At 41.5% G+C, this 21,152-nt stretch overlaps 1 protein-coding gene across 1 annotated transcript in view; it reads right to left on the reverse strand.

Moving 5' to 3' along the window:
* LOC306766485 (solute carrier family 66 member 2) overlaps window positions 1-21,152 on the reverse strand; it is a 56,104-nt gene that overhangs the window by 2,721 nt on the left and 32,231 nt on the right. The window contains exon 4 of the mRNA XM_079254265.1: window positions 20,370-20,586. Within this exon, the coding sequence (XP_079110391.1) occupies window positions 20,370-20,586 (217 nt within the window). The remainder of the gene's footprint in view (window positions 1-20,369; window positions 20,587-21,152) is intronic.

Genomic DNA, 21,152 nt, shown 5'->3' on the forward strand with positions numbered 1-21,152 from the left:
ACCAGAGTTTAGCTGAAACAAATCACCAGTTTTAAACTTTTCTCACGTTGTTCAACGACGACTTCATGCTGGAAACTTCTTCTCAGCCAAGAAATGACGAAAAACAACCTTTCATAAAGTCAAGAAGCTTCTTTTTTCTACAAATAAAGCAAAAGCCTGAACATTGCTTTCCAGATTTCTGCAGATTTTTTATTGGTCCAGCAGAGCGAAGCACGCGGCGTGCAGCCTAAAGCGTGAAACGATTCTCTTTTGCCCATTATGCAAACAGCTTTTGTGCTCATTACGTTCCACAAAGGTAGAAAAATGCAGGAGAATAAAAGCCATCATATCTATTAACAGAAAGCAGCGGGAGATGTGGGTCCACCTGCTGGAAAAGCAACACAAAGGGGCGCTGAAAATAAATGACCTGCATTAATCAGACCAAACAATGGCGAAGGAGAGGAAAAGGTGTGAGCTCATAGAAAACATCTTATTCAGCAGCATAAAAAGCATCATTCGTCTCTCATCCTGCTGCTTTCTGCTTCGTTTTCTGGATTTTTCCTCATATTCCACGTTGTTCCTTCCTTTCTGTCCTTGCTGGGCTCCATTTGTTTCTGCCTCGACTCATTTACTCTAATGTGACTTAAACGCTCCCCCCTTCACGCTCTATGCCCTTACCTCTTCCTTACTGCAACTACTCTCCACTCGCTCTGCTATTCTGGCTCTCTGGACAGCGCAGTCCCACGGGCCTGAATGCTATATGAGTATATCCTTTTTATTAGAGCTGACTGGGCCTGGGGACCGAGCGGGACCATCATTCATCAGCAAGACACACAGTAAGGGTCAGAAACGGGCGAGGGAGAAAGACGGAGACAGAAAGGCTGCAGAGGACAGCATTTATCTCGCATGCAGGACAGGAAAGAAGAGGGACCTCTGTGAACGGCGATGAGAACTCTGTGAGAGAGCAGGAGATGATGAGTGTGCACGGGGGCAGAGGCAGCCTAATGACTGTGGGGGACAGCAGTCCTGCACTATCCTTCAGCTCCCCTTGCAGTCACATCAAACTCCTCTGGGCTCCCTCTGGGCCTTTAAGTAGAGCTAAAATATTAGTAGCATACTGTTCTGCCAAGCCATGGAAGCTGCTCTGCAATATTCCCCGAAATACCCCAAAATGCACCAAATATAGATAATTATATGCATCATCCGCTACAGAATGACACAGGCTGTAATGAAATCTGGTTTGGACATATTGGGCCATAAAAAGTGCAAGTCTGAACATTCACATAATGCTGTTTGCATGAATATATTCATGAATATATAAACAACTGAAACAGCGGCTCTGGACGGGAGAAATGTCTCGCCGTCAGACGTGGAAGAATCAGGTAAAAGTTCTGACATAAGTCTGATTAACCCACAACTGGCTGGATCAGATGCAGGTCCCTGTTCAGCTGGTCGTTCCAGCTGCAGCGCCACCTCTGGTGGAGAGGGGAACATGTATCTAAAAGGTCTGATTCGTTTGGGAATGCAGTGCCAACACAATCTCAATCCGGAAGGTTTTGTAGCTGATTAAATATTAAAACCAGATAAAAGTTATGAAAATAAGACACTACTCAGGTGATGATGTAGTGGCTTTGGAACACACCGCTGAGAGGCAGGTAACAGGCATGTTACAGTCCAAGAACTTCACAAGAAAAACACTCATCTTGTTTGTTACTGAAGCTTTGGTAGGATTGTAATGTAATAAAACATATCAGGAGTAATATTTCCATAAAACACGGCAGTAAATAGTAAATATAACTGATCGTAAATATAACTAAATATAACTGATCTTCTCAACGGCCCACCTCAGCTTGAGTTTCTACCTCAGAGATGGATCCACGAGGACGTGTTTCCTGGTGTGCTGTTCTCTCTCAACTATTAACTTGCATGAACACACACCACAAATGAGCAGATTAAATCATTTAAAATAAATATTTCTAACTTCTCCTTCTCTCTAAGCAGCCAGACCGATGCAGGGAAAATACTCTCCCCCTAATCCACTGCAGTATTTTCTACAGAGAATAAACGTCAGATTTCCCATTTCATCTCTTATTATCCTTTTTTTTTTGACAGTGACATCTTTATTTTCTCCACTAAGGTGTCATCTTTACGTTTATTGGTGATGTATGGTATGGTAAGGTATGTATGGTAAGGTAAGGTGAATAAGTAAACTAAGGTGAAGCCTTAGTTGCCTTAACCTTTACTTACCTTAACCTTACCCTACCATTTTCCCTTACCTTACTAGGTAAGGTACCTTACTTACTTACTAGGTTAGGTAAAGTTCGTTTAAGTTAGGTTTAAGGTGAGGTAAGATTAGGTAAAGTTAAGTTAACTTAACGTTACCCAAGAGGTGAGACGTTAAGTCAGGTCAAGTCAAGTCTATATATAAATAATTAAACTTTTATTTTAACTGTCTTTTAAGTTGGGAAGAGAAATTATTTGTGGGATGGTAATGGATGGACGGGAGTTTGAAAAATGTAGAAATGGGACCTGAAGAAATATTTATTTATTTAATTCACATAAAAACAATGTTTTCTTTACGTCACTAATGAGGCCGAGTCATTTAGGAGGTGGGGTCCGTTTTATAAAGAGTTTCAACAAAGAAGCAAAGCAGGACAATGGAGACAAAACACCAGTTCAAGGTTGTTTATCTCTGGCAAGCACACACACACACATGCATGTACACATACATGCACACATGGACACACACACACACACATCCATGCACACCCCACACATTTTGCTAGGTGTTTATCATGCTAGTCTTATATATGTTTGTATGGCAGTGGAACCATTCATCATGACGTCTGTCAGTCAGTTGGCAGCGGATGAAAGACACAGATAAGACCAGATGATTGAACTTGGTCCTGAGTACAGCGTTGGCTCTTCCTCAGGGAGGAGAAGTGATAATGGTATTGATTCAGAATACTGATTGACTGACTCTCTCTTGCGTATCCATCACTATCAACAGTTTGTGACACTGTTCAAGAACACACATGAAAAGAAAATGCACAACTCAAAAGTACACATTTTCCTTCCTTTTCTCACCAAGACGTACTCACACACTCCAACACACACACACACACATGCAGTCCTCCCAGTTCAGCCCAGCCTGGACGGGTTTTCATTGATCACCCTGGCCTGACACCTTGGTCCAAACTAAAAGGCCAGATACGAGAGAGAAAAGGATGAAATCATGGAATGGATCCCAATGAGGCTGGATGGAGGTTAAAAGAAAATGACAAAAGATGGATGACAATGCAAGCAGGCAGGAGGGCGATATATTTAGAGAGGGGTGAGAAACGAAACCACCTTGATAGCTACAGAGTGACAGGACCAGAGAGAGCGATGGCGAAAGCAGGAGGGGGTCTGATAGCAGTGCGTGACGCCGGTGCAGCATGTTAGCCCCGCAGTAATTGTGCTTAGTATTGAACGAGAGCTGTCAGGTCGGTTATTAGGTCCTACAAGCTGCAGGACTGGACAAGTGGAACATAACTGTGACAATTTATGAAAGAGACAGTTGGGAACAACATGGAAAAGGATTCACTGCATGCTTGGTCAGATTTACTGACCTAAACCTAACCAGTAAAACCACATCCCATTCAAATACCAGTTTCTGTAGAGCTGCTGAAATCAGACGCGCCATGTTTGAGTTGTAACACCGTTTATTTCAACAGCAGGCTCCAAATATTGTGGTAAGAAGAAGATAACAGACTTCAGGAATGCCAAACCCTGGCAAAGAAGAACCCTTTGGAGCGATCCAGTGCTCCCTCCGATGCATCAAATGGGAGGCAGAAGGGGTGGTGGTGGAAGAAAGGCTGAGATTTCCATCCTGGAAATCCATGTTCAACCTGTCTGGGAAGGTTGATCGTTAACATGCTTATCAATACTATCTATGGAGATAATGGAAAATTATCAGATTTTATAATTATCTTGATTTTTACATCGGTTCAGCTGTACCTTGTGTGTGTGTGTGTGTGTGTGTGTGTGTGTGTGTGTGCATGTGTGTGTGTGTGTGTGTGTGCGTGTGAGATAGAACTAGCAAAAATCTGGCGATACATTATGTATCGGATTACAGCGATAACGATTCGATAAATTGTGATTTATTATGACACAAGCTGGACGGTAAGTTGAGAATTTTTTAAAAACAGAATTTAATGGATAGAAAACAGTTGCAGAATCGTTAACCTGTTTCAACTTACTGAAAAAGAGCAGACAAATCTCGTTTTCACTACAGAATAAATAAAAACACTCTTTATGTACAATATTAAAAATAAAAACAAGATATTGAATAGTTACCAAATCACACATACCACGACGTAAGCACAACATAACTGCTCATACGTACATAAAACATATCAGTTTTTTAAGTATTCATCAAGAAAATGTGTGCTTGGTGCAAAGACTTTTGACTTTACGACGCTCATTAAATAAATGTAAATAAAAAAATACAGCAAGTTTTGAAGTTACGAGGTTCCGTATAAGCTCTTATGACGTGACGCAGAGAATGAGACAATGCATTTATAGCATGAATATTTATTTTATTTTAATTGCCTGTACTGTTTTTCTATTAAAATGATGTATAATATGTGTGTTTAGACAGTTATTTAGTGATTAGGGGGGTATTTAAGGGCAGAAATCCGACCTACGCGCAATTTCAGGTTACACAGCGGAGTAGGAATGGAACTCGTTTGTAAATCGAGGGCTGCTTGTATAAAGACAAAAAAAATTAAGATTCTTCATGTAGATATTAACTAAAACAGTCAAGTTTAAATGCAACAGGTTTACTGATAATGTCTGCATAAGCAGTAAATTATTCATGAAAAAAATTAATAGTACATCTGGATATAATACGTAATCTTGCAGTAACAATTTATTTAGTAATTTTTCAGAGTATCAATATTTTCTTGCACTCCTCATATCTTCATACTCTTTACTCCATTTCTGTTTAGTGTGTGATGTTTTAAAATTACTGAGATAAGAACCTAAAAACATCTGGAATAAATCAGAGACAACATTAAATAATTCAGATAGTAAGAACGTTTACATTTTCCAAGACTTTGCGGAGATATTTAAAAAATTCTGATATTCTGGGTAGCCGAAAAATCCTGAACTCTTTAAAGAACAACTATACATTTAAATACCTGAAAGCAATGTGCAGAAATGTCAGTCTGAACGTTTTTCACCGCCACCAGACCCTCCTGGAGCCACTGGACACGCTTCCTTTGGAACACTTCCAGCTGGTTAACATGGAAGCTGGATGGAAGATTATGATCTGATTTGAATGAATGATCGTTCCCACTATGCTGTAATATCGCAGTTATTGCTTTAGTGAAAACATTATTATTGTAATTGATGAAACTGCTGGATGGTGCAACGAAACAAACACTGTTGCAGTGAAAAATGAATCAGACGCTGAAAGCAAACTATGAAGTCAGAAATATTGTGCAGAAATCCAACAACCCGACTTGACGGAATTTCTTCCATAAAAGCACAAAATAATCCAAAGTGGCAGCTTTTAAGCATCCTAGTTAATTCTAAGCTCAACTCCATCCACATTACATGGATGTCTTTCTAAAACAGTTCAAGATTTCAAGATTGTTTATCGGTCATGTACACGTTCAACTCAAGGTCAACAATGCAATGAAATGCTTTGGACTCGCTAAAATAAGAAGTACTTTTAGCAATAATAGTAGAAAAACAGTAAAAAATCAGTAAATAATATAAGTAAACAATTAAATAAATTATAAAAATACAAGGTGCCTTTCAGAGTAAATAATGCACAGGTGGTAAACTTGCTTCCAATGAGTTTAATATAATAAAGTACTGCACCTAGATTGTGAGGCAGGTGTTCCATAGCACACAGGTAGTAGATAGTTCATGTTTGTTGTAATGTTGTTGCTACATAAAACTAGTAACAACACGGATCCGGAGGCTGACGGGATGTACACTAACCCTCAGTGGAACAGGTACTTTGTTGGCTTTACTCTAATATAAGAACATTTCTGTCTGTTGACCATTTGAAGAAGTGCCGCTGCCTTCCTTCCTTCGCTACGTTGCCACTTAATCTGTGTACAAATTATTCATGTTCATTACCTCAAACAATCTTTCAATCTGCTACTAAATCTTCATCCTCAGGCCTCCTCTGCCTCTGCTGCTTTCTTATCCCATCATCCTGTCTTGCCTTTCACCTTGTGTAGTGCTCAGGAGACCAAAGGATGGATAGATGGATGGATAATGGGATGGCGACAGAGTTCTGTCTGCAGGACAGAGTGCACATGAATAGGTAATCGTAAAGTCAAAGCCTCATTCGGCTCTGACAACACTTTCTGAATGCTCTGCTTTGTAGCACGAACAGCAGGTTTTCTCATAACTTGCTTTGTGCAGATTTGTCAGCATTTTTCAGAGAGTGATGCATGACAAAAAGCAACAATATCTCTGCAGACACCTGGCACATTTTACACTACAGCTGAGGAAAAAAAGTCACAAAATAAACCGTTGCAGGCTTTAAGCTTTGTGTGGGGCATCCTATTCTGTATGCGGGGGTAGACAGTCCATTGAAACTTACAGATAATACAGATACAAAGCCACATTGATGAAGAGCAGCTGGGGCTTGTGTTTAAGGCGCCTTAAAGCTTCCGTAACTTTCTGTTTCCGTGCTACCAGCGTTTGTAGATTTCACATGATGCGTGTGTCTGCAAATGCTTGGTTATGTGTGTACACGAGTGCGCCCACACATAGGGGCCGTGCATGAAGTGATTTAGCAGCAGGGCTGCAGCTCTCCCCGAAGGGGGCCGATAGAGAGACGAAAATCAAAGGGCCCAGCGAGAGAGAAGCTGAGCTGGTCTTAACCCACTAACTATGAATTATGCATGCTGATCGATCGCACACAGCCAAACACGAAAAGTTCCCAACCTGACAGAAAAGATGGATTCTACATCACAAACTAAAGCAGAGGGGAGGCAACGAGAAGCAGTGGTACGAGTTGGCCTGAGGACATTACAAATACTTCTTCATAGTATGTAAACAATCCAGAACAGATGAGACGGCAAGCAGGTAATGAATGTTTCTAGAGTATGAATAATTATTTAATGAAAGAAACTAAAAGTGCAAGAAGCCAAAATTAAGCTGCATTAAGGTCTCAGACATAGAATACATTGATTTCTGATGAAGACAATAAGAAAATGGGTATGTAACAACCATCCACAGAGGAGTCAGATTTCATTTCATGCAAAATACTTTCCATTAAGATTCAACACTTTGGATCTTTTTTCCACATAAAGTGGAACATAACCTGAAATATAAAGCAAATCATCTCACCAAGAAGAAAAAAACAAGTATTTGTGTCACAGATGGTCCGGGCCCACACATCATGTTGAGATCAGGCTCTGTGACGATCGGTCTCCAATTAGACAGAAACATGGAAAACACTGACAGACCAATGAAAAAAAAGCCTCACCACTGACTCTGGGAATTTATTACCTTCACAGCAAGTTTCTTTGCCTCTACAGACTCCAACTCAATGAGAAACTAAAGGTCAAGGAGCCAGAACGAGTCAGAAAAAAAATGCTGCTTTTCACTGTTGCATGAGTGAATTTACTTAGAAAGCAACTGGGATGGTTGCAGCCGGCGCGCACTGGGCTTTACATAATCCTGCTTCGGTTTAGTCCTGACCAATTCAGACAATGTGGCATAACCTTGAATATGAAACAGGCCTGCTGTTGTAACAAAACACAATATGTACAGGTTTTGAAAAAGCTTATTTCTATTCCTTCTTTGTCTCTTCCATAAATAATAATGAATTTGTACAAATAGACACGGCGAAAATCCGCCAAGCTTTTCTCCAAATCCCACAATGCAAAGTTGTATAAATAAAAGAAAATGTGAGGTTTCCACAAAACTATTCTCCATGTTGACTCATGTAGGGAGGGCTCTAAAGGGCAGATTTCCATCGGTTTTGCATAAAAAGTTTCAGTCAGGGTTTTACTAATGAGGAGCAGTGATGCATTCGTGTCTGAAAGGTGCAGACGGGGATTTATCTACCTCTACATTGTTACACTCGTATTCATGAAGTTTCCCCCCATTTATACAAAACATGCAATAAATAAAACAATCATGCAGGCAAAATGCAAAAAACCTTCTTTGTTCTTTGTTTTGCTTCCATTGGAGCACCATAACATCCCACATTTTCACCTGAATATAACATCACCAAATGGTCAGCTGGTATAATGATGCACTGACAGGTTTAAATTCACATCAGAGCAGCACAATATATTAAAAATGTACCTGCATTATGACTCTAGCCTGCCCGGTTTACGCAACAACAGTTGATAAAAACACAAATCTCCTTATAACTCATCAAAAGCTGATAAAGAAACAGCTTTTACAAATGCTACAAATTTTCTGTTTTATGTCTAGTTTTGAGGCAAATATGGACCAGGTTTATTAAAATCTAGCATTAGCTAACATATCTCATATTGCTACTAGTCATATAAAACTAGCTAATAGCGCAATATGCTAGTGTCATATCGCTACAACTAATATGAGACTAGCCATTAGCGTGATGCTAGTGTCATATCGCTACTACTAATATGAGACTAGCCATTAGCGTGATATGCTAGTGTCATATCGCTACTAGCTGTTCAACACTAGCTAGTTGCGCAATATGCTGGTTAGGGCTGGGCGATTTGACCTTTTAGTAATATCCCGATTTTTTTATGGCATGTCACGATATACAATATATATCTCGATATTTACCTCAGCCTTGAATGAATGCTTTGGTGCTTACAATCACATCAATAAGATGATTTTGTGTCTCCATTAAAACATAATTGTTAATACTGCATTAAGTTATGCTGATTTTAAACATTCATGCCAAAAGGATTAAATTGTAACGAAGCAAACTGATAAAAACTGTATTTATTGAACAGTTAAAGCAGTGGCAGAAACATGTCATTTTAAAACAAAATAAAGTGCCTTATGAACGTATGAAAAAAGGGGCTCTAGGGGGTGAATTTTCAAATGATGAACTATTACAAGGCTTTGCTTTATGGATACGTTTTTGAGTTGTCGTGTATTTTTTTTTTATCGCAGAGTTTAGCGTAGAAATCAGTCTTATAATACAAGCAGAATGTCCTCGTATCGTCTCCAATAAACGGCTTCAGTCAGCTTTTAATTCAGGATTTGATTCCCACTGCTTTCTGTACTTTCTAGAGACATGAGGAGCTAGATAAATATGCTTAAGTCACACACAGTGGATGAGGTGAGTAAGTGACAGAGGCTGTGAATGTAATCAAATAGAATTAATTATTTTTGCGTGACGTGAAAAACTTTGTAATTTACGTCCCACTCTGTAATCCAGAGCGGGATCAGTGGCGGATTTGGTTCTTCATTGTGACTGTAGGTGGAGGTGTCGTGCAGGTGTCCTCTCTGCTCCTCTGACTGGCTGCAGCTGCAGCCGGAGCGACTGAGTGCTTTAGGACGGGGAGAGACTCTCATTCTGACAATAACTTTACAATATGCGCTTTAAAGTCAGTCGCCAAAACACCAGGAACGTTTCCAATAACTCCAGTAAAAGTCGCTAGATTTGTAGCTTTTCACAAAAAAAGTCGCCAGATTTAGCCAGTAAGTCACCAAGTTGGCAACAGTGGCTCCACGCTGCCTCTCATGACGTAGCACGTAGCTCAAGTTATGTACGTAACTAGGTGTGCTTGCTTTAACTCTCTGTGCAAAGCGGTGAAGAGTCGAGGAGGAGGGAGAAAACCCCGCCCACAGCTAAAAACAACTGCGTGACAACAGGATACTCGAATATGACAAATATAGGCATTTTCTATATTGCACAGGGGACTAGCCACGATATCTAGAGTATACTCGATATATTGCCCAGCCCTAATGCCGGTGTCATCTCACTACTCGGGAAATGAGACTGTCTAGTAGCGACATGCTAGTCTCTTATCGCTACTAATGATAAGAGACTAGCTAGTAGAGTGAAATGCTAGTGTCATATCGCTACTAGCCATTTAACACTAGCTAGTAGTGCAATATGCTAGTGTCATATCGCTAGTAGCCATATAACACTAGCTAGTAGCGCAATATGCTAGTGTCATATCGCTACTAGCCATATAACACTAGCTAGTAGCGCAATATGCTGGTGTCATATTGCTACTTGGGATGTGAGGCTATCTAGTAGTGATATGCTAGTCTCTTTTCGCTACTAGTGATAACAGACTAGCTAGAGTGATATGCTAGTGTCATATGGCTACTAGCCATATAACACTAGTTAGTAGCGCAATATGCTAGTGTCATATTGCTACTCAGATGTGAGACTATCTAGTAGTGATATGCTAGTCTCTTATCGCTACTAGTGACAATAAACTAGCATGAGTTTTGCAGGTGGAGCACTGGATTACAAAACCTTCAAGCACCATTAAATTTTACTTCTTGCAGGTTATATCATCATGGCAACTTTCAACAGCATTCTACGTGTTTTCCTGATATCATGCAGCCATTAACTCACATCTTTATTCATACATTTTGGAATAAACAACTTTCCAAATGTTACAGGACTTCAAAGTAAAAAAGTTTTTTGACTAAACACGACCAAAGGAAAAACAAAGAAAACATAAAACTTTTATGTGACCCTCAATCACAGAACTGGACACATATTTTGACAAAAAACTTCATCTGCTTTAGTAATTGTGCTCCAAACTGAAACTAATATAACCCCCTTCTGTGTGCAAGCCTGAAAAGAAACACTGAATATTACACAGATTCCGTTTAAAAGCTCATCCCTGAAGGTGGATGTGGGCGGCTGTAGTTCATGAGAATGGGCATTGCCTTCAACTGGAAAGTTGGGAGATTGTGCCGAACTGTCCTTGCGCAATACACTGAACCCCAAGTTGCCCTCCGACGTGCCTATTGGTATGACTGTGTGTGTGTGTGTGTGTGTGTGTGTGTGTTCTCAGTCTCATATGTCAGTTGTTTTGAATAAAAAATGTCTGCTAAATAACTATAGAATAGAACGGAATATGTTACCCAGTCCAAGCGGTACATGAAATAAAATAAAATATAAAATGCATAAAAACACATAAAATACCAGCTAGAAGCTACAGATGTCCTGACCTGGTCACATCATACTTAAACGATGGAAAACAGATCTGTTTCCAGCTTCTGCACGGCTAGAGCATGATGTAGAAACGTTGCTACAGAAAATATTACATCGGAGAATAATATAAGACAGGTTTTGACTTTAAAGAAGCATTATGTAACTTTTTTACCTTAAAACTCTGCTTCCCGGACGTGTTCGATGACACAGTGACATCTATCATGTGTATTTCTAGGATCACTGCTGCCCAGCAGCATCCCAAGGCTGAGAAACCGATACTACACAACTTTTACATTCGGGACGCTGCGTGACATTTCACTTCACGGTATAATAAGGAACTGGCTGTTTTGAACACACGTCTTTGATTCAGCAAAGAAACAAGAAGATTAAAAGAGAGAAAGAGTTATGGTAAGAAACAAGAGTTATGGTAAGATGGTCTTCTGCTGGCTGGAGAAGAATGCATGATGGATGCTGAATTAGCCGTCGATGGGGGGAGGGGCGCGTGGCGGGAAAATAGTAAAAGTTTTGTCGTGTCTTTAAGCAAAGCTGATTTCAGAAGTTACAGTTTCATTACAGCTGTTCTGAAATAATATATAAAAATGATTATATGCTCCCTGGCACATGGTTCAGTTCACTGGTAAACGCATGCTTGATGGAATTAAAAGCTTTGCAGCTGTTTGTTTTTTATTCTGATGTTTCTTTTCCACTATAAACCGCAGAGTGCCGTTACTTCACATTCAGACTGATTGTTCTCTCATGACATGTGAAGCATTTTTCTATGCAAATCATTATTTAAGAGCATCCATGTTAGACCCAAGTGGAAGGGGGGTTTGACCCTGTGGATGTGTAGCTGTAAAGTTGCTCCTGACTTCATTTGCCGTATCTGAAGTAAAAGCTCCTCCAGTGATGAAGGGAATCATGAGCTTTATGTTTTCCTCCAACATCCTCCATCACCACCAGCCTCACACTTGGAAAGTCCTCCGGGACACAGATCTGGTGCAAAGGTCACAAATTGCTTAGAGGTCACTGGAGTGTCTGCTTCGTGTCCCAACAGGGAGGCTGTAAAGGTAAAGGTAGCGGCTGAAAGAGCCTCAAGGTAATGACCGCCACGGGAGAAACGTGAAACCACCATTAGCCTGCTATAGAAGGGACGTGGTAATAGGACCACCATTAAAGCTTGAAGGGTGTTACCCTGACCTGGACACAAGAAACAAGCTGCGAGGTGTCGGGGAAACGGTGACGGAGGATGGAGGTGGGGGCAGAACATGGAGCACAAATGGACAGATCCTTCACGCACACCATATTACATACATGTGAGTGACTGTCGGCGTGACATTCAGGACAAACTGAATCTAGAGACTAGAAATGGGGCCAGAGAGGAGGCAGTGGTGGATATGTCTGCATACATTACCGTCAGAGTGAGACACACACACACACACACACACACACACACACACACACACACACACACACACACACACACACACACACACACACACACACACACAGCCCTCTAAACCGTCACTCAGCAGCGTAGTGCAGCTTTGCAGCAGAGACAGGAGACAGAAACTGGATTGGAAGCAAAATGGATGAACTTTAATGAGGAAAAGACAAACAGGAAGACCCCCCCCCCTCAAGGCAGACAAAGAGAGCAGCGAGCAATCACTCACACTCACACACACACATTGTTTATAAAAACAAATCACAACTTAAGCATTCAAATATTGCTTCCACCTGAGTAATGAGTGGCTGCAAATGCAGCGAGGCTGAACGCTCCGTCAGACGTGAAGCTCACTCCGTCACTATTAAACACATGCTGAGATGCAGATGTTTCCTAATAACCGTGCGATTATATGTTTATATATACATGTACACAGAAAATATGCAGAATACTGCTGTTATACATGCAGACTGGCTCATGCAATCTCCTCTGGTGGGTTTTGTGTTCATAGTGATTCAGACGTAGACATTCATTTGTGTCTAATGAAGAATAAATTTCTCGTCTCGCATGATCGGCCTGTTTAACACACAACATCGGATTTATTTATATTTATGAAGCACTTTTCATATAAATAAACTACTTTAGTAACACACATGCCAGATGCATGCAGGCGACATGCCACAAAATCCACCCTGCACCCTGTCTGCACTCAAACCTCCTGCTTGTTTCTCTGTAACAGAACATCATGGGAATAAACATCTGGTTCGATGCTGCAACTGGAAACAGGCGGCTGAAATGAGTTTCCTCCGCAGGGTGGCCGGGCTCTCCCTTAGAGATAGGGTGAGGAGCTCGGTCATCCGGGAGGAGATCAGAGTAGAGCCGCTGCTCCTCCGCATCGAGAGGAACCAGTTGAGGTGGCTCGGGCATCTGGTCAGGATGCCTCCTGGACCTCCCTGGTGAGGTGTTCCAGGCACGTCCCTCTGGGAGGAGACCCCGGGGAAGACCCAGGACACGCTGGAGGGATTATATCTCTCGGCTGGCCTGGGAACGCCTCGGGATCCCCCCGCAGAGTTGGCAGATGTGGCTGGGGAGAGGGAAGTCTGGGCTTCTTAGGCTGCTGGCCCCGCGACCCGACCCCGGATAAGCGACATACGATGGATGGATGGAGAACAGCCAACGTTTTGAGACTCACTTTAACCAAAAGCACAAGTTCATGTGACGAATTTCACATCTTTTCCTGCCTTACTTCCAACGTAAACATCCTCCCGTGGTGCTGTGATGTCATCACACCTTTACCTGGTTAATCAAATGAACCTTTTCCACTCACACGTAAAATATGTTAAATTTAGTTTTATGTTGAAGTTTAAAGCTTCTCCCTACTTCCGCCATCTTTGGTGGTGTCTCTATGGGAACCCTGACAGCAGTCAGAACCATGGAGATGCAACAGCTCATGCAGATCTTTGTGGGCAGAAGGAGGCCTGTCTGGTCCTCGCCGCCTTCATCTGGCAGCACATCTAACTAAGAGGTCCTGATGAGTCAAAAGCTTTTAGAAGCCAAACCTGTTAGCAGCGATGCCATGCTCCTAATGGCTGCAGAGAAATAGCTTCAGACGCCAAGACGAAGGGATCAATGATGCAAAGAACCTTCTACATGTTTGTGTCTAGATGTTGATGATGTCGATGAGTGCATCGCTTCATCTTTTTAATGTTTTGGAGTCACATAGTGAAGCGCTGATGCATTAATACGAAAAGTTAGCTGGTATCAGCATCAGTTTCCTGAATCTATTCGCTTCAGATTCGCCCTTATTAATTTATTTATATTTATGTAAATTCAGTTTCTCTTCTATATCAAAGACATTCTCAGATAAATAATTTTATAAACAGTCTGTTTACATGATCATCAAAATCAGATATCCGGGAGTAATCAGATTACTGTAATAATCTGATATTAGGGGGTGAGAAAATCAAATAAAAAAATCGGAAAACAGGATCTTTTTCTTCACAATTTAAATTTTTTTTTTTCAAATAAATAAAATCAATCCACTATAAAATTTTTGTCATTTTCTTTGGTTTTATTGATCATTTTACTTGTCTTCTTGGGCATTATAGCAGCAGAATGATGATCTGGCTACTGTGTTGGTTTTTCCTAACTGAAATAAAGAAAAATTACTTGCAAAAAGAAATTTTATGATTTTTTTTTTGGTTTTTAATTACAAAAATCATCAATATTGAAGAATTTTGAGAATTGCAATTTAAATCGAATCGGCACCCAAAAAAATCGGAATCGAATTGGGACAAAAGCATATCGTCACAGCCCTATCTGATATCATTTCAAAAGATCATTGTCTACATTTATCAGTTAATCATCTGATTTATTCTGTGCAGGTGTGGCGACATCACTTCCTGTTATTATAAAAACATTCTGGCTGCGTCAATGTCCACACCTGCCCTTTATCGTGCTTTTCAGGGGTGTCCAAATGTCCAGAGAGAAACATTCTTGAGGAGTAGTGAGCATCGATCGTCACCAGACGGGTCGATATCGTTCACAGATGAGACAAACATCAAAGTAAGTTCAAATAAATGATCGACTTTTAGTTTTCTATCATTTTTATTGAACAGATGCAATAAAGAAAGAAAGAAACACAAAATAAATATACAAAATATTTTCACTTGAGTTTGGATTTCGAACGGCATCTTTACAACAAAGCTTGAAGCCTTTTTTAGCATTTAGCCTGAATCGGCAAAATGTTAGAAGTTAAATTTTCAATTTGGTTTTTACAGTAATAGGATAAAATTTATTTCCTTAAAAGTATAATATATTTTCCTACCATATCTAAATTAAAGCAAGTGAAGCTGGGGACGTCAACTTAATCAGAAATTTTTATATATTTTTTTTTTTAAATTAAGGAAAAAAAAATGGACATGCCGTCTGTTTTACCTGCATAAACATTTATATAGTTACACGCTGCATGTGATATCTACTTTGGGGATTTCAGTCTGACAGCTGAGTACCTTGAGCCAAGACACTTTCAGTTTTTGTTTTTTTGCACTTTAATCATCCAACTCGAGTTTTTCATTTCTCACTGGAAGTTTTTCTAGTTGAGCTCATTTTGGAGATTTCACTGTAAAGGTTTAAACCAGGCTTGACCAGGGTTGGTCCCCAAGGGCTTTAATCCTGCAACGTTTAGATCAGAGATCACCAATCCAGGTCCTCGAGGGCTGGTGTCCTGCAAGTGACCCTGCTGGGAAACTCCTGTCTCAGATTCAGACAAGCTCTGCTCATGTCTGCTCAATACACATTGATTTAAATCAGGTTGCAGCAGGGACACTTGGAAAACCGGCAGGACACCGGCCCTCGAGGACCTGGATTGGTCATAAACTGGATTGGATCAGAAACTGTATATAAAAAATGGGCGGAGCCTTCGTGACGTCACCCGTAGGTTCATGAAGAGCTGAACTGAAGCTCATTGGGCGGTTCCTACCATCGTCATTTTGCAGCACCTCACGTGTCGTCACTCCCGGAAAATACAAACATGGGAAAGAGGTGGAGCTGAGATGGGGCTGTGAGCGTGAGGGTGGATGATCGACATCTAGCGAACTCCAACCTGCCTGTAGCTAATCGAGCTAACCTAGAGCTAACAGGTACTAACCTAGCCAACGGAAATAAGTGGGCTAAAGCTAAGTCACGCTGTTAACCGGCCAAAAACTGGGGTTGTTCTACGTTCCTCCTTGCAGCCGGAGATATGCTACCTGGACACGCCTCTAATTATGCTGATTTTTTTTAGATGAAGTTACTTTTAAACGGGTGAGTTAGAAAAAAATTCACTCCCCCCACAGTTGTCATGAAGGTAAACCTGACCTATTAAACCTAAAATGGATTTTTGAACCAGGCTGTAAACATGTGTATTTCTGCTGTGAAGTTGGTGTTTTTAACATGGGAGTCTATGGGGATTTGCTCTGTTTTGGAGCCCCTAGTGGATGAAGGGGGAACTGCAGATTTTGGCACTTTTGCATAGGTTTTACCTTTAATCCCGGAGGTTGCCGCTTGATAGATGCATCCCGTCTCCAACACACCTGAACCAAGCGACTGGCTCAGCAGGCCTCTGCTTGCTGGATGACGTCCAGATGAAGGGATTCAGGTGTGTTGCAAAAGGGATGCATATAAGTAGCAGGGGCAGATATCCAGGACTGGATTTGGAAAATCATTTCAAACACTGTGAGTTATTGCTTAAAATGAATTGCATTTGGACATAACTGTTACTAAAATGAGGCCTGAACATATTTAAAAACACATTAATAGAGACATACAGGAAACTCCAGAGCTTTCCCCCTTTAGTCATATCTTTCTCCGTCTCATCCACTCCTTCTCTCTTCCATTACATCTTTCCATCACCGCTCTGCCTCTTACTTGATTTCCCAGGAGTTGTGGTACGAGGGTGCATGTGTGCACTTGCAGAAAAAGTGTCAATAGAGGTAGAGCAGAGTAATTACCCTGAGTGGGACTGAAAATAGGTGTGTACGTCTTCGCTAAACTTTGACCTGACATGTATGGAGTATGACTAACCTGTCTTCATTTAGCAGATCCATACAGTCAGCATTAAAGCTTTGTCAGAGTTTCATATGGGATACTGTGACCTTAGATGCTGACTTTGTGTTTGACGTCGAATCTGTAGGTTTCAAAGTCCTTCAGTGCTTGTAGGATGAGTGTAAATATGCAAAATGGTGCTGATTCCAGCAGCAGGGTCATCTGAGCAATTAGGACACAAAGATCGATGGAGAGGTTGGAAAATATTCCCTGAATATGAAGCAGCATTTTCATAATGATTCATAATAATTTCATCTAACTGCTTGGAAAGAAATATGTTTGTCTGGTTTGTGGCTTTGATGGCTTTCATGCATATGAATTCAGAAAACTAATGTTCTAAATGTACTCATCCATAATCTGGAAGAGCTAATATTGCCTTATTGCGTATTTAATCTTGCTGGGAATATTCAGTGTGAGCTGAACGGGCGACCAGATGCACCCCCTGAGGACATGTCAATGTGATGCATTACTGAGGCCCGACAATGAGCCATAACTGCACTTTTACATCAGTAGAAAGGAAAACTGAAGTCAGAAGCTGTGCGTGGTGTTTGCTGCATGCTGGACGAACATGTCCAGGAGGTGAAAACGGACAAACCGTGACCTGAAGAGGACATGAGCACAACCCTGTGAAAAGTATGTGGAAGAATGACTTCATCTACCGTTCATTTCATCTTTATCAGCATCATTAATGAACTGATCTGATTTCAGTCCACGTTGTTTTAGTTGCTTCTCTTGTTCTCTTTTATCTTGTAAAGTGTTCGAGTTCTTGAAAAGCACCACAGAAATAAAAAGTATTATGATTGAGGACTTCTGCAATGCAGTCACAGCATTTTTTTCATGTCACTCAACAATAAACACCTCCTTCATCCTGACCTGTCATCAGTCTGCATCTCTCTCACATCGCAACCAGGACGTCTGCAAAATGAAACCCGTCTTACGGAGGATTTGTCTGGCAGAGGAGTCAAAACAGAAACAACTCTGATTTTCTTCTCCAAGAGAGAAAATGCGACTCGGCACGACCAGCAGAGCATGAAACTACTGTCCCACCCACCCAGGAAGAGCATGCACAGCCTCAACTGATAATAGATGAGCAACATAATAAGGAAATAATGATGATAATTTGCACGAGGTTCTGAGCCATTAGGGGGGTAATTGATCTCACAGTCATCTACGTGAGATGATAATCAGTTAACACATCGACCTTTACACTCTGACATTACCGTCAGAGGAAAACATTCCTACTGCGAGCTTTCAGCTCTGTGTGGGCCCCTCCATTATCCTTCACTCCCCTCTTCATCCAAGGTTACCTCCAATTAGATCATTACAACTCAAACTGCAGAAATGACCTTAAAATGAGACTTTTTTATGAGTACACCTGGTAATTAAAAGCTCTTCTAGAAACCGTTCTTGCAGGTTTGTCCTCAAGGCTACAACTTTCCAGTCCACTGCACCTCTGTGGGACAGACGTGTCCCCACCAAAGGACGAGGGAACGGAGGGACTCGTCAGGCTGTGATGGAGCAGCTTCACAAACCTCTGAGATGATCAGGTTAGTTTAGTTTATTACACTGAGCAAGGAGTGTATAGGTATTACAACATGTTATCTGAAATCTGGACGTCAGGAAGATTTAAAGTGACTCCACGGAAATAAATGTTTTCATCGGGACATTTAAAATCTGCGGGTTTTAATCTCATCTTGGTCCGTGATGAAGAGGTGCAACATGACTTCACAGCTGAGTGTCGATGCCACATGATGATGATCAGATCCGTTATATTCACACCGTAACACGCAGGTTACCTGTTCCAGGTAAAACATGACTCAGCAGAGCCGATGTTGCCTGAATGATTCAGCCTGAATGGATGTTAGATGTATGAAACTGAAGAGTCCAGACCCAGCCAGCATGTCCATGTGGGCCCTCAAGGGTTAAGTATAGGCTGCAGCACGGTGGCCTCACCAGGGTTTGTTCATATGGGTTTCTAACTGGGTCAGCTGGGTGAGTCGTACAGGACCATATATACACACCAGCATGTTCATGGTAAGGTTAGGGTTAACTGGGATGAGCTTAGTGGACTTGAACTGGTCCCATGTGGACTAAGTGGGCATGGGGAGACCATGTGGTCTGAAAACTGAAAACCAGTCAGACCCAGTTAGGCACCCATATCAACAAAAACACAGTGGAGGCCAACGTATCTGCAGCCCACATTTAACCCTAAACAGCCCCACGTGGACATGCTGGCTGGCTGGCTGGCTCCATCCATCCATCCTTCTATCCATCCATCCATCCATCCATCCTTTCCACCATACATTCATCAATTCATCCATCCCACCATCCATCCCTCCATCTTTTCCACCATCCATCCATTCCACCATCCATCCCACCATCCATCCATCCATCCATCCATCCTTTCCACCATACATTCATCAATTCATCCATCCCACCATCCATCCCTCCATCTTTTCCACCATCCATCCCACCATCCATCCATCCATGCATCCATCCATCCATCCTTTCCACCATCAATCCCACCATCCATCCATCCATCCATCCTTTCCACCATCAATCCCACCATCCATCCATCCTTTCCACCATCCATCATCCATCCATTCTACCATCCATCCCACCATCCATTATCCATCCATTCCACCATCCATCCATCTATCCATCCTTTCCACCATCAATTGCACCGTCCATCCCACCATCCATCCATCCAATGGATGTTGGATCAGTATAGTTTCTTTCACAGCCTAACTGCATTATCAGCATGAATACAAGCCGTCTGGGTTTTAGTCCCATTCTGCACCCAGTTCTAATGTTTCTATTGATGCTGAGCCAAACTTAAAACTGCATTAAATGGGTTAATTGATTCAGGACTTCATGTAGCTTAACCTGAAAAAAATCCCAAAGACCCCACAGCCCACTCAGTCACTAACCCCTCTTATACAAACTTCAAGCTAAAATCACTCTTATTCCAGCACCAGGAGAGATGCCACATCTTATTTACAATCCTTCACCCTGGAAACACACTCTGTAGGCACATTTCAAACTTTCAAACTTGCTCTAATGATGTTTTCAGAGGATAAATCCAACTTCCAATACACAAAATGGGGGAAAAAAAGGTATTGAAAGAGCTGGTCTGCTGTTTGCTAGGTGATAAATTCTCCTTCCTTTGGATTAATTAAACACTTTAGCTGCTGCATGTTCAGAATAATAAGCAAGCCGTACCTCATTCCCTTGGTGGAGCGGTTGTTTAAGTTTTGCAGCAGCTGTGGGACGCCCAGCATGGCCTCTAACATTACAGCCAGGAACCCCAGCGTCTCCACAAACACGGCCGAGTCCAGCAGCAGCATGGTGACCACGGCGCACAGCACGGTGAAGCCAAAGCAGAAGAGGATGTAGTCCTCAACTGCGCTCCACTTCCAGAAGTACTGAAGGTTGAAATCTGGAAAGCAAATACAGACAAAAACATTGAACTTGGATGCATGATAGGTGGCAAAAAGAAAGCAGAAAAGGCGTGGGTCAATATAAAGTGCAAATTTCAGCCAAAAGACCCCAACGGGAGTCAGTGATTAGAATATGGAAACAGATGAGCAGTGATGACTGAATCCCCGAAAGAGAAACTAACAGAAAAAAAGACAGGAAGAGTGAGGATCAATAAGAGTGTTTCATTAAAGGAGGCATAGAAATTGTGCAAGGCCAGCTCTGCTAAATCAATACTGTGGACAAGCATCAGTAACTAGAAGCAAGATGAATGAGAAACCTGAACGCTTTTACATTTCTATTACTTTGTTTGAAGCAGGTCTGTAGCAAGGCCGGCCGGCACATTTAACTTTATTACCCTGGGATTAAAGTTCCTTTCAGTCACACCATCACACATATCCAAAGTGCTTTCAGTGAAAAATACAGAACCGATAGCTGAAAATGTATTTACTGAAACATCCGAGGAACAAGGTCAGAGTGCGACTGAACTGACGTGCGAACAGACACGGTGCATGCAGGAGACGGCAG

Source organism: Telmatherina bonti (assembly GCF_933228915.1).
Source record: "Telmatherina bonti genome assembly, chromosome: 2".
Lineage (NCBI taxonomy): Eukaryota > Metazoa > Chordata > Actinopteri > Atheriniformes > Telmatherinidae > Telmatherina > Telmatherina bonti.